Source organism: Trypanosoma equiperdum (genome assembly GCF_001457755.1).
Source record: "Trypanosoma equiperdum strain OVI genome assembly, contig: ctg_1626, whole genome shotgun sequence".
NCBI classification, from domain to species: Eukaryota; Euglenozoa; class Kinetoplastea; order Trypanosomatida; family Trypanosomatidae; genus Trypanosoma; species Trypanosoma equiperdum.
In genome coordinates this window covers 21,221-35,841 of record NW_027123645.1, presented here as the reverse complement: position 1 = coordinate 35,841, position 14,621 = coordinate 21,221, and the positions used below count along the sequence as shown (strand labels likewise).

General features: G+C 47.2%; 4 protein-coding genes across 4 annotated transcripts; all 4 read left to right on the top strand.

Moving 5' to 3' along the window:
- Positions 1–865: 865 nt before the first annotated feature.
- Positions 866–1,867, top strand: TEOVI_000814500 (uncharacterized protein; the record flags this gene model as incomplete). Its single annotated transcript, XM_067222409.1, has 1 exon — positions 866–1,867. The coding sequence occupies one exon, from the start codon at positions 866–868 to the stop codon at positions 1,865–1,867; it is 1,002 nt and encodes a 333-aa protein (XP_067078510.1).
- Positions 1,868–2,665: 798 nt separating this feature from the next.
- Positions 2,666–3,892, top strand: TEOVI_000814400 (Regulatory particle triple-A ATPase subunit 6; the record flags this gene model as incomplete). The annotated part of the gene is made up of 1 exon (XM_067222408.1): positions 2,666–3,892. One exon carries the CDS (start codon positions 2,666–2,668, stop codon positions 3,890–3,892), a length of 1,227 nt encoding a protein of 408 aa, XP_067078509.1.
- An 898-nt stretch (positions 3,893–4,790) lies between these two features.
- TEOVI_000814300 (ubiquitin-protein ligase, putative) lies at positions 4,791–10,397 on the top strand (the record flags this gene model as incomplete). Its single annotated transcript, XM_067222407.1, has 1 exon — positions 4,791–10,397. One exon carries the CDS (start codon positions 4,791–4,793, stop codon positions 10,395–10,397), a length of 5,607 nt encoding a protein of 1,868 aa, XP_067078508.1.
- A 2,834-nt stretch (positions 10,398–13,231) lies between these two features.
- TEOVI_000814200 (alternative oxidase) lies at positions 13,232–14,287 on the top strand (the record flags this gene model as incomplete). Its single annotated transcript, XM_067222406.1, has 1 exon — positions 13,232–14,287. The coding sequence occupies one exon, from the start codon at positions 13,232–13,234 to the stop codon at positions 14,285–14,287; it is 1,056 nt and encodes a 351-aa protein (XP_067078507.1).
- Between the last annotated feature and the right edge of the window lie 334 nt (positions 14,288–14,621).

Below are 14,621 nucleotides of genomic sequence, written 5' to 3'. Positions count from 1 at the left end.
CGAGTTCCTGTAAGTGCAGTAGATGTAGGAAGTAAGGAGCAAGAAGACGGACGAGTCACCGCAATTTCTTCGGACTCGAGAGGCGCATTAAGTCAGACAAAGGCGATGGAGACACAAAAAGTCGTCGATCCGTTGTCAACAAAAGATATAATTTCCCACGACGCGGCTGGTCGTCCCAAACATAAATCTCTTAATGGTGGTTTAGTGATACCACAGGTGGAGGGGATTAAGTCATTACTGCTTTTTGATATCAAACCACCGAAACTGAGCGAGACTGGCGCTGTTGCCGCCACTGTCGGTTGAGAGCGTATGTGTTCCATTACATCTTGGTACGTGTCTTCCAAGTGTAGCGTTTGTGTGTAAACTTTGCATTCAGTTTGGCGCAGAGCAGTTCAGTTCTTCCTCACCAAGGCAATTAATTTTGGTGACAGTTGGCAGTGAGTCTGGAAAGGGGGGAGGAGTGATGGAAAATCTCGTGGAACCTCCCACGATAGTACCAAATGAGAAGTTGAAATTTATTTTTTGGATACGGTGGGCAGTCCTTCCGCCGCTTCAACGCATGTGTGCGTCATCATGTATATGTGTATATATGTATTTTATTCGTACGGCTCTCCTTACTCACCTACACGTTTTTTCCCCTTACCGCCATATTTTGTTTCACTGGCACTTAGGGATTTCGTTTCCCCCCTCAACTCGAGTGTAGGGGGCTGTTGTTATTTTTTCCGGTGTTGTCTATTTTTAATTTTTCTATATTTATTCTTTTTACACCCTTTTGTTTCCCTTCACTTTCCCTTTGAAGTATGGTTTCTTTGAGTTTGTTTAAACTGCTAAAGTTGAGGAACCAGTGCCCACTCTACCAAAGTGAATGTGGCGTCCAGCTGAAGTGAACGCTAATATCGGCACCCCACCGCATAAAGTATCTTCAATACCCGGTTTGGACGCGGGATTGGCTCCACTATGTGCAACAATGTGGGCCGGTGGTTTGTGTCCAACAAGGGACGTGACATTGTGGGGATTCGATGATGGTGATGGTGTGGGTGGGGAACAGCAGTTGCGTAACGTACAGCAGCACAGCGGTCCTTCTCCCTGTGCTGTAAAGGAAGGAGACGAAGTGTTGATGTATGCTCGTCCGCTTCCTTCAACTGCGAATGAAGAAGAGGATGAAGATGGTGCCGTAAGATTCGCTCAGTGGTGCACTCCCATAGAGCGGAAACACGCCTCTGATGCCGGAGACTCCAGTCAGTGTAGCATGACCGGTCATAAGGCACGTGCAGCGCTGGCGATGAAACGACACCACGGCGACCCCGGTGCTCCGACAAAATTACCCGAAAGTAGGGCATGTATTTTTAGTGATGCTGATGAACTTACTGTTCCGTTTGCTAAGCGGTATCGGTCTTTTCAGTTGCAGGGTGTGGATGATGGTGACTCTAACAAGGTGAACGGCAGTAGCGTGCTAACTCCCTGTGATTCGTCTAATCTATCCCACATTACGCCACTGGATGAGGGTGGAGAGTCGATTGACCTTGCGAACCACATGTCAGGTCTCATATTAGCGGCATCCCCAACCCCAAAGAAACTGGATTTTGTCACTCCTCTTGAAGATGGTGAAGTGCACACGGGGGACAATGGCACATTTAATACTCAGGATGGGGAAAATAGGCCACTCAGCGCATGTAGCAGCACCCATCGCCCCCTTCGGGGGAAGAGATTTCTTGACGATTTGGACCCGAACGTGGGAGTTGCAACATCCCACTTATCAACCTGTAAGTCAATCAGAGAAGGCTGCCGAAAGTGCCGGCGGGTGGATGCACCGGAGGGTTGTGGGGGGGAAAAACGGCAGCGCACAACCGATTCAGTGCGAATGTAGGGAGGCCAAATCTCTTTTTTTTTTTTGTTAGGATTATGGGCGCTGTACTGTTAGTATAAGAAACAGGGAAGAGAAAGGAAGAACACTATAAAGGGTGCTGTTGAGAAAATATCAGTTTAAATTCAGTTTTCAGTGTATGTGCGCGGTTTATCCGCGGGTGATCTTTCTTACTGAAGGCTCTCACTGCTTTTCCAATCTAGCTATTATTGCGCGTTCTTTTGTTTAGTTTTGCTAATGGATGTGTCCCTGGGGTTATCTGTACTAGTGAAGTTATTCCACTTCGGGAGGCATAGCAGGTGGCGCTGCTTTTCCCCATCTTTTTTTTTGTACCGTTCCCTCCCCATGTGTTGGCGGCGAATGTGATGGTGTGTCAATTGTGCGCGGCTCACTTCTCCGCATCCCGCTTTCTTCACACGCATTCCATGTCACTGTACTTGTATTTACCTCTCGTTGTACTTCACTCTTTCTCAGTTTCGGACGGCAGTGTTGTGCAGTGCTCCCTCCTTGGTGAACCACTGGCTTTGCGCACGTCGAGGCCACGACCGTGTTAATTCTAGTGTCTCTTATCTTCTTTCGGTCCATTTCCGTCTATTCACTTTTTATTTCCGCATGACTAAAGAAAACTTAGCCGATAATCAAGGGAGAGCCAACCGCAAAAAGGCAAGCAGGCATACAACCGTTGTATTTTGTACCGGTAAATAACGGAGGGAAAAAGAAAGGAAATATAGGGAGGTTCAACCGAGAGAAACGAAGGAGAGAAAGAGGGGAAGTGAAGGAACAGTCTCGTGAATAAACAACATGGCAACCAAGATGGTGACACCTACGGCAACGGCTAGCGACACAGATAATCCTGTGAGCACATACTTTCTGCAAAAGATTCAGGAGCTACGGGCTCAGGAAAAACGATTGCAGGATAATTATATGCGGCTGGAGGCTCAACGAAATGAACTTAACAGGCGTGTACGACATCTGAAGGAAGAAGTGCAACTTCTGCAGGAAAGTGGATCTATAGTTGCCGATGTCGTGCGAGTGATGAGCAAAGGCAAAGTGTTGGTGAACGTCAGCTCCAGTCAAGGGAAGCTAGTCGTTGATGTGGAGAAAACCGTTAATATCGATGACCTCTCGCGCAATGTTCGCGTGGCGCTTCGAAGTGGCACGTTTGCAATTCACTACATTCTTCCCACCAAGGTGGATCCACTTGTTTCCCTTATGAAGGTTGAAAACGCTGGTAGCGAGTCAACTTACGATGAGATTGGCGGCCTCTCTCGCCAGGTGAAGGAGATCAAAGAAGTGATTGAGTTGTCCGTTAAGCATCCTGAGCTTTTTGAAGCGTTAGGTATTGCCCAACCAAAGGGTGTGCTATTGTATGGGCCTCCAGGCACTGGAAAAACATTATTGGCTCGAGCAGTGGCACACCACACCGACTGCACCTTCATTCGTGTGAGTGGCGCTGAGTTGGTGCAAAAGTACATTGGGGAAGGTGCTAGGCTCGTTCGTGAATTGTTCGTTATGGCCCGCGAGCACAGCCCATCTATAATCTTTATGGATGAAATCGATTCTATCGGTTCAACCCGTTTGGAAAATACGGGTCGTGGAGGTGACAGCGAGGTGCAGCGCACCATGTTAGAGTTACTCAATCAGCTCGATGGATTTGAGTCTACCCAGTCTATCAAGGTGATTATGGCCACGAACCGTGTGGATATACTAGACGAGGCGCTGCTTCGCCCGGGTCGAATTGACCGAAAGATTGAGTTTCCTGCACCCGACGAGCCGGCAAGGTTTGAGATTTTAAAGATTCATTCGAGGAAAATGAACCTGACACGTGGGATCAATCTCAGGACCGTAGCCGAGAAAACAAACCAATGTTCCGGTGCGGAGCTAAAGGCAGTGTGTACAGAGGCAGGAATGTTTGCTCTCCGCGAGCGCCGTGTGCACATTACTCAAGAAGACTTTGAACTTGCAGTCGCCAAAATCATGCATAAGGACCAAGACAAGAGCGTCTCACTCAAGAAGATGTGGAAATAGCATTGTTTGCGTAAGGAAAGGAATATTTTTTCAAAGAGTAAAAACAAATGCAACAGAAAAGGAACTTGTCGAGGAGGAGATGGGCCCCGAGCAGAACACCTTTTTTCTCCACTTTTTTTCCTTCTATGGGGGTGGAGTTCGTTAGTTTGCCACCTTCAACATTCTTTTTGCTGTTTTCCTTCACTCTGTATCCCCTCACGTCTCAGTTTTTGCGGAGGATCACTACTGCCTGTCTACCGAGAAGGAGGGGCACCAATATGTTGGTATATGTGCAGTTGCATGGAGGGGAGGAAGTTAATGGTGGGCGCTACAAGGGTGAGAGGGTAAATTCTTTTTGCACTGCAGCGTCGGAGCGCCAAATTTCGGTACCGAGTAGAGAGGACAGCGAAATGCAACCGGAGTCGAGTCGCATCAATGTGCATCCACTCTTTATGCTTTTTCGATAGCCTGCGGGTTCATATGTCTCACAGCTTTTTGTTTCGTGAATTTTCGAGGATTGGTTTGCCACTTCTATGCCATTTTTTTTTTTCGTTTAGCCTACTTCGCATATAAGTGTGCATACGGAATGAGGTAATCATTCCTCTGTGTCGATGACAGACAACGCGGTCAGTGGTGTTGATATCTGTACAGGAACTGATGTTAGTGGTTTATCACACATGGGGTGACATACCTGTGATGTGCTCACTTAAGTATGTGCGTTTTCTTTTTCTCTTTTCCCTTTCATATTTGCACTTTCTTTTTGTATATTGACGGCTGTGACGACCTCACACATTTTGGAGTGTACGGGTCAGCCTAGTGGAGCGTGGCGCTGGGCCAGGTAACGGAAGGAACGCGGGAAGGCATTCGAACCCCATAAAACGCGACTGGTAGCGGCACTTAGTGGTTTTAGCTTAACACCATGGACGAAGAAACCACATTTCCACCTCAACAACAAGGGAAAGCGCTGATCTCAGAGCTACGGAGTGTAGTTAATGACTACAGAAATAGGAAAACCGTGGAGGCTCGCGAAAAAATTATAGCAGCGATGGACAACACTTGTGCCTCTCTCTGCTTTGGTGATGAGGGGTTCATCCGCAACTTGAACCCTTGCAGTTTGGCGTCTGCTTTAGTTGCTGTCCTAACAAGTACTCTCGCAACTGATTACCCGGAGGTCCAATGCCTCGCGGTGCAGGCGCTGGCACTTGTGGCAGATCTTGTGCCACGAGGTGGTTTTGCTGTTGTGGCTGCAAGGGGTGTACAACCACTCCTGCTCCTCCTAAAGGAGCTGGATGCGTCAGAAAGCACGACACTGGAGGAGTTGTTGAGGTGTTTGACAAATCTCGCTTTTGAGGCTCACGAGCAGTTAATGCAACACCAGGCATTTTCTGTTATTGTTTCCATTGAAAGGCGATTGGAAACTCATCGACTGCGTATGATGTGCCTCAAGTGTCTGTCACATCTTCTCACATTGACCTCACCGGAAGAATGGAACATATATCTGTCCAAACCGTGTAGCTCGTTGATGGCAACATTTCATGAGGCGGTGACAAGACTTATGAAAGATGATTGTGCAGGTGATCGTCTGTCAAAAGACGACGAGGCTTATCTGCTGCGACTCCTCGAGTGTGTTGCATTAACGTTTGATAGGGTGCTGTGTTCGGCGAAAATGATCGACAGGAACAGCAGGATGGTAGAGCAGCTTGTTTCGTCTCTCGTAGTGGTTATTAATGGAGCTGCTTCCATGGGTTCGCGCGGCACCGCCCTGCGTAATGCTGCGTGTTCGCCCCTTCTTACCCTTCTGTTCACAGACCCGGCTGTTACAGTGAGGATATTTCTTAAATGCCACGTGTTAGATTCTATATACAGTAACATTTCTGGGCTACTCGAAAAGAGGCCGAAACAGGCTTCTTACAATGGCGCAGCCGTGATCTCTGCTCTCATGGAAGAGGATCTGACGGCCGTGCCGAGCGTAGCTGAGGAACAAAAGGTCATTCCCCTGCTAGAGTTTCTTCTAGTAGTTATGCCACCCTCATGCACTGCAAGTGATTGCGATTATTACACCACCTTACCACACTATATTTGGCAGTGGGAAGATGACTTTCATAACTGGTGTGACTGCACCGAAGACTTAAGCAAACGACTAGAGGGGGAGTACATAAAACAGCGGCGACTCTCAGGATACACAGTTTTTGAAGTTTCTAATGCAACATCTACACTGAAGATTAACTTTTCTACCATGCGATACAGAAGCAGCGAAAGCCTGCACTACCCTCACAACATTAGCCGTCGTCCATCTATTGCCGGATATATTTACCGGCGACCCATACGATGCCAGTGCGACGTTAAAGTTACACCGAACTCTTCATTGCCCGTCGAGGTGGCGTTGGGCAGGTTGGTTTCTCTCGGGGCAGGCACCACGACGGTTCTCGACGGTGAACCCGCCGTGGTGTCGGCCGGGGTACCGACGGGAAATGCGCATAGCAACGAACAATCTTATTGTGAAAGTGCATCCTATAGTTTTGGCAACATCGCTGCTCCCTCGTCTTCGAACCAACCTTCAAGGGGTCACGGGGCTCATAATGGTGGTGTTGTGGAGGAGCGTGGGAGCCATTGCTGTTGTGTCAGCGTTTTGAGGTCACTGTTTCGTAAGTTGAAGGGTTCAGGACGTTCAACCGCAGTTCCCGAGGCCGGAAAATATGGTGCAGGGTCAGCGCTTACATCCTACGAAGTACTCGACGATGTTAGAGTGGAGCTTCTGCGCTGTGCTGCAACTCGTTCCAATTTCTTGCAGGAGCGGATGATCTACAGAATAATCCAACAGTATCTTCCAATTCTTATGCGTGTTGTGGATAGCACAGCCAATCTTATCATCGTACGCCACTGTTCAGTACTGATTTTGCGCTGCGTTGACTTGGTGATAGGTTACTTTCGCTCAGGTGGGAGGGACCAGGGTCAACCTACCAGGACTCTCTGGGGCTTGTTTTGTGCCTTGGGCCCAAGTCTTGCGACGTCATTGTCCTATCTGACAACTTCCAGCACGACTCACGGATCGCTGACGCTATCGGCAGCACCCTTCAGGGAATTCCGGTGCGGTAGTGCGTTTGTGCTCGCGTTGTCAGCTTTAGACGTGACAGTTGGAACCCGGTTACCAGCAATGAATCTTGCTTGTGAAACTCAGCTGACCTCATTGAGTGCCCTGATGATGCTTTGCAGTCTCTGCCCCATAGGCGTGAAGGCGCTGACGAAGCAGCAGTCGCTCGCGTTATTGTGGAAACTGGAAAGGATTACTGGTCCCACTGAACGTAGTTCACAAGGTGGCGTCCACCTGTTGCTTGAAGGACATAGAGTCCCGCCGTGTCCCTTTCACACGAAGGCACTGCAAATTGAGGAACTGCGCAGAACACTGGTTCAGCAGCTTTGTTCGTTACTGTGGACAAATGCAAGGGCGGTAGATCAAATGTTGCCCTTCAAAAAATGTTGTTTGGACATATCCGGAGACGATCAACAGGATAGTCAGCTTGGGGATTCCGTCGCCATGGGTTCACCTGAGGGGAGTGTGTCACCGAGTGCCAGTTGCACGAGCCTCACGTATATTTCTTCCAGTGGCGATCTGGACGGTGACACACCGCGTTCTCGCAGCACTCAGGTGATTAAACGTTTAACACGGATCAATGAGTACATGAAAGAGCACAGTAATGATCTCCCCGTGTTCTTGTATGATCAGCCGGAGCTGCTGAAGGATCTCGCTAGTGCTTTGCGCAGTGCTGATGTAAGGGAGGTGATTGGTTCAAAGATGAATGAGGTCTTTTCCCAACTGATAAAGAATTTGCTCCGCACCATCTGCAAGTACACGGGAATTGGCAGACTAGAGGAACCCCGCGCCGTAGAGCGTCAGTATTCGCGGTTTCAACGCCGTACCCGACGCAACAGGACTATGTTGATGGTGGTTGACTACCTGTGGACGCCTCTTCGGGTGAATCTTGTTAATACCCCTGTTCAAGCAGGTAAGAAGAGGAGTTTGTCTAAATTCTTTCGCTTGCAGAAAGACTCCACCGATGCGGCTGATGCGGGCTCACCAAATGCTCAGGTGAGGGAATCAGTGTTAAGTGTACTCCCAACGACTCCATTGAGTTACATTGCAAAGTATATTATAATGCGGTTAAATGAAGCTTGCAACAACACGTGTGACCCCAAATCAGAGGACGCGCAGCAGCAGCGGCAGCAAGAATTAGCTGAGGAAAGTAATTTCGGGGCGACGTTAGCCCACCAGGAGGCAGCCGACACTCCAGTTGGTGTCAGTGGCGGCGTTGGTGAAGAAACTGCACTGGCAGGCAACGTGATAAACTTTTTAAACCGCAGAGAGTCTAGGTTGTCGGATGCTTCGGATGCCGACGACGAGGAAAGCGTGACTTCTGGTGATGCATCTGAGTTTTCGGAAGGCCGCGACGGGGATTACTTAAGTGAACATGTTCTCAGCACTGTGTCGGCAACCGTTTCTATGGTGCCTCAAGCGCCCTCAAATATTTGCAGTGGGCCTTTAGGTGGACTGAGGGCCTCACAAGTTGAAGGTAGCACTTCCACCACAATTACCATCGACAATGTTGTCTTCTTCTGCGGGGGCAAGCCCGTAACAGACTTAAGCATATCCGTTTTAGACCTTTGTGGGAGTTCCTATTGTCAAGCTTCTGGTTGGTCCGATCTCCACCAGAGTGATTCCGACGAGAATTGCGGTGATAATGCACCTGTACGACACACTAGTGGTGAACGACTTCACTACTTGATGAAAAATGTGCTTTCACTGTGGTCATCTGTACATACAATTAACTATTCCATTGTAGGAATGCGTGCCAATGAAGAGCGACGCGGTACAGATGGCGAAGAGGTGTTGGATATGAATGAAAATTCCCCGGTCGAAGTTTTTTCTCGTTTGTCGTACTCCCCCAGAGGAACCCCATTTTTGTGGGCCGCGGCGGACCTTCTGAATGAAATGGGCCAGTTAGTGCGTGCTGCAGGTGGTGCTCTCCCCATGGATGATCCACTGGTGTCGAGCGCTTTGTTCCATGAATTCTACAATCACTTTGGTGTGTTGATGTTGCCCGCACTCGCGTATGGTATTATCCACGCCTACCTGGCGGATCAGCAGGACCGTTATCTCATTAGCTCCGTCCTTTGGAAGTATCCACAAACTTTCAGCTACGAAATTAGGCGGACACTGCTGCATTTGCTACTTTCAGTCCGACGTATACACACGCCAGCAATAGTTAAGTTGAAAGAATGGGCGTCAGGCTCAAGTCCCATACCCCCTGTCCAGGGTTTAGAATGGCTACGGCCCGATTTGAACATGCGTGGAACTTACAGGGTTCGAGTGCAGAGGTTTAACATTTTTGAGAGTGGCGCACGTGTGCTTCGTCGTCATGCAATGTGTCCACTTACGCTAAGTGTGGAGTTTGAGAATGAGCTTGGTGTTGGGGCGGGACCTGCAGTGGAGTTCTATAATTTATTGGCGAGGAAGTTTCAAGACGTGCAACTTCACATGTGGCGCACAGAGGAATTCACCGATGAATCTGCTAAAACCGCGCGGCGCGTTCAACTCCCACTGTTCCCTTCACTATTTCAGGATGACGAATCGCTTTCCAATTTTGAGCTCCTCGGGATGTTAGTAGGACGGGTGCTAATGGAGGAACGTGTGGTGGACCTTCCGCTGAGTGAGTGCTTTCTTCGTGGCATTCTAGGAGACTTGGATGACACTAACCGGCTGCCATATATCGATCCCCAACTCGATAAGCAGCTGGATTCATTGCTTAAACTCACGGCCAATGAACTAGAGGAATGCGAACTAATGTTCGTAATTCAGCACGGGGACGCGGAGCACAACGGAGGTATTGTAGAACTCTGCCCTAACGGGGCCACAACTCAGGTTTCTGCTATGAATGTCAATGAGTATGTTCAGGAGGTGCGGCGGTACTATTCGAAGACGGCCCTCGCACGGCCCGTCTCGCATTTCATCCAGGGACTCCGGTATACACTTATTCCTTACCATCTGCGACTCTTTGATGCCAGAGAGCTCCAGCTTGTCATATCGGGACCCGAAGGGAAGATATGGGAAAGTGCAGGAGACCTTCTGACCGTCATTACAACTAACCACGGTTATGACAAAAACTCCCTGGTTGTGGCTTATTTTGTGGAAGTGGTTAGCAGCTGGGATGTTTCTCTACAGCGGTCCTTCCTGCGCTTTGTGACGGGCTCCACTCGCATTCCCATAGGAGGACTGCGACCCCCCATAACAGTGGTACGTCGTTCGGTGGAGGTGGCTCCCGGAGAGGCCACAAACCAGTTGGATACTACAAACAACTTTCTGATGGACGATCGAGCTGAGGTGTTACAAAACCTAATGGACGCCTCACTTCCTACCGTGAACACATGTGCGCACTACCTTAAACTTCCAAACTATAGTTCAAAGAAAATACTGGAGGAGAGGCTGAAATTGGCCATAACAGAGGGACAGGGTACATTCTCGCTAACGTAGCAGGTATATGTATATGTGTGCGTGTAGTCGTCCACGAGGACAAACTACAGAAAGTTGGTATGGTGCATTATAGCTAATGTGGGGTGGAGTGAGTGCGAGTGCGATCAGCTGGAGGGACAGGAAAAGTAAGAATGAGGAAGAATACAAGTATGGGAGCATGTGTATCAACTTATTGGGGTGATGTGTTGTTGTCATAGTGCCGTTATTTTGCTTGTTCTGGTTTCGATTGGGATATGTAAGTGACACATCATTTGGGAAACCGCACGTGAAACTGTGATTTCATCTCCAATTTTTTTTTCTGGACATCACTATTCAGCGCGTGAGCGTCATCCCGCTCCCGCCACAGTCCTTTCTCTCTCCCTCTTTGTTTCTTCACAGCCGTTTCTGTCAATTAGCTCCCAGCGGTACGTCGATGGTGTGTTATTTACTCTCCATGGCTTCCTTTGTGATTAACACAATCACCAGAAATGCTTTGTTTTTGTCTTTGGTCCGACGTTGGTGGGAAATGGAAGGGAACGTTGGCGCCATGACCTCTGCTACTTAAATAGTATTGTTTTCCTTTTTTTTTCCTCCTTTTGTGTGTGTGTGCATGTATGTATGTGTTTTCTTTGCCAGATTGTATTATTCATGTGTAGGAGTGAAGATAATGCGGGTATTGTGTTATACCAGCTATCCGCTACAGGATGTGCGAAAAGTAAGTGAATGGAGCGAGTAGCGGTGAGGATTGTTGTGCCGAGTTTGAGCTTTTTATTATTGTTATTATTATTGTTATTAACTCTGTGAGAACTCACCCCTTTTCCTCCCTCGGGTTAACGTAAAGAGGAGAGAAGCAACCAGCAACCCACAGTGTCGTGGGATGTGAAGTTCGAGAAGTGAATTGAAGGGGAAAGATACAAGGCCCTCAACTCCCGTTCACTGAGCAGAACAAAGCAGGGAAGATACAACACCTCCATAAGGTTATTTTGATGCTAAACCTATTGTTCCTGTTGTGTTGGATTTGAAGTTTAGCAACTTTGAGTAGTACCAATGAATGAGTTCAGACTTTTCATCTTGTAATTGTTGTCGCTCGTTTTAATGATGTTGTTTAGTGCAACTCTTCACAAGGTGGTGGAGGTTGAAAGGTGAGCGTGTAAAAATGGTAACAGTGCCCAAATTCTCAATTGTGTATGAATGTAGGTTGTGTTCTGTCGATGTGAATCAGCTGCCAGCAAACGGAAACGTGGTGTATTCCAAGGGTTAGAGCAGCCTGGAAAAAAAAAATTCAAAAAAAAAAAAGAAGAACGTTGGTGTGTCTTCAACTATATGTAAATAAATAAATATAAATAAATTAATTAATATATATATATATATATATATATGCATGTGTGTTTATGTGCAAACTTGTACCTACAGGTGCATGCACACACAAACATATGTGCGACATTTGCACATTGTTTAGCGGTAGAGGGGATGGAGAAAAGAAGAAATGCAAGAAAAGAAAAAGAGAAAAAGAGAAAAGCACAAATGGAAACAAGTAATTAATAAAAAGAAAATGACGATACTACACTTTGTGCCCATTCACTGTTGTTGGATTTGCTTTGAAGTGACGAAGGCAATTGGTGCGTGAAGTCCCCTTTGGTCTTGAGGTGACTGCTCTCACCCACAAGATCTGTTTTTTTTTTTTCTTCTGACTCTCTCCTTCTTATTTCCCTTTTTTCTCTTTGCTTTCTTCGGGTAATCTCGTTTTTTTCCTTTTTTTTTCTTCTTTGTTGGAAACAACAAATCACGGAAACGAAGTCAACGGCATTAATAATAATAAGTATAATAATTATTATTATTAATATTATTATTATTATTATTATTATATATATATATATATACATAAAAAAAAATCACCTGGTGTAGTATTTCCATCCCCTTTTTCTTATTTTACGAAATATTTGGTGGGTTCTGAGTTTGGAAGGAAGTGATATCAGTGACTGGTTTGTTCCCTTCTGTCCTTTTTTTTATTTTCTGTCTTTTGTTTTTTTTTTCCTTCGTCGACTATTATGTTGTCTGGAAAAGGAGTGACGAAGCGCGGAAGCATGCGATAGGACGAGGGACTTTCGGTAATCTGTTTTTTTTTTCAATCACCTGCTGTTGCTCCCTGTTATTCGACGATGGAGCAGGGAAAGTTGCGTGTGTTTGTGTCCGTAAGGAAAAAAAAGCTGTGATAAATTCGGTTGATAAATTTCTCCTCCATTCCGCGCGGCAGTTAACAACAATAAAAAAAATTTTCTGCTCCTTGGGCTTTGACGCCTCAATGCTTGCGCTTCTATCTTGTATAACCACCTGTTCGCGCTGTTCAATTAAAGAAAAAAAAATGGTGGTGGTGGTATTTGTTTCTCTTTCTCTTTCTTTTTCCCCCTCCACTCCCTCCCTCTTTTCAGCCGCTGCACCATCTATTGGAGTATAATAAAAGGTGAGAGTAAACACCTTCCCTTGTTTTTTTTTCTGAGCATTCCGCGTGTTCCTACATTTGTGGTTGTATATATGTACATGCACAATGATGGTAAGATGGTTGTGCTGTTCCTTAAAGAAGGAAGGTGTCTCCACACGAATTGCTTCTTATGTAATGTTTTTAGCTGTTATTCCCCTTGTTGATGTGCTACGCATTCTGGAGTCTTTATATATCTTCGTGTTTTGTGCTATTTGCCAATGTGTAACATCTATGTTTGCTACATCTTCTTCTTTATAAATAGTCTGGTTTCATTAGTCACAGTTTCCTCATTGAAGGGAGAGAGAGGCACTTGCAGGAGGAAGAGATAGTGACTCAGGGATTGTGTTTTTTGAAGGTGGAATAAAGTGCTAGGAAGATGCTGCTCACAAAACTTGCGCCCATGAGGTCTGCAGCACGTCACATGCCGTTACTGTGCATCCCACTTCATACCGCTCGTCACACTGCCACTGTGGGTGCGAGCGGCGCCTCTGGGCGTGTAGGGGAGGACCACCGCCACAGTTCATTGGAAGAGACTTTACTTCATCCTCCTTTCATTGGTTCGTCTTCACGCTTCACGTATGCCTTACCTGCTTTAGACTCCGATGATATAGCGGCTTTGGAGAGGGAAACACTTAACCATCACGAACCAAACTGCTGGAACGACTACTGCTGTGTCTCCCTTGTGAAACTGCTCCGCTGGTGTGCCGATAAGTTATTCCGTGAGCGTTACATTCACAGGGCTACAATGTTGAAAGCGATTGCGCCTGCACCGGCGATGGCTGGGGCCATCGTTGCCAACCTGCGGATGTATTTGAGGAAAAAGGACGCGACATATTTGCCAAGTGACGGCAACTTTTCGTCAGAGGTTCGAGTGCTAATGGCGCAGATGGAGTCCCACGCCGCACATGTCAATATCCTCTTGTCAATGTGCGAGATAACGACCGTTGAGCGCGTCGCCGCCGTTCTTCTTTATGGGCTTCATTATTTCATATTTACCCTTCTATTCCTCCTGTATCCGCGAATGGCGTTTCGGCTTATGGGTTACCTTAACGAGGAATCCGTAGTTATTTGGACGCACATGATAAACGACGTAGAGTTGGGGAAGATTGTTGAGCGACCAATACCTCGTGCGGCGCTTCAGTACTGGGGACTTCATCGTTTCCACCACCGCCAGAAACAACAATCTCATACAAAGAGCTATGTCACAGAAAAAGAGGAAGAGGGTAGGAGGGTCATGCATAACAATGAAGCCTCTTCTGCCAACCCCAGTGGTGACGGTGCCGCAGAGAATGGAGGGGAGGATGGAGATGTGTCGAAGCGTGGACTTACGCTGCGTTATATGCTGCTGTTATTGCGCTCGGATGAGATGGTCTGGCGCGACTCATGCCACGCGGCTGCGGACGCTATAGACGAAATGCACGAGGTGCAATAAAACTTTGTTAACGCTTGTTCCTTCGTTTTCTTATCTTGGCTCTCGCGGGACGTTAGGCGATACATCCACCAACGGGGCAGGGGAGGGGGACATTTGCCCTGCTGTCGAGTTGCTTGGAGGAATTATGGTGTGACATAGTCTGTCGTTTTTGTTATTCACACAACTACCGCCCCGTTTTAACGAAGCACACAAACTGCGACCCGAATGCTATGAAGGTCAGAGAAGGAAAAGAAATAGTTGATGGGAGACGTATTATTTCTCAATAGTTTGTCTCTAGTGCAAATTTTCTCTCACATTTCTTTACACCGTGTAATATATACGTATACATGTGCGT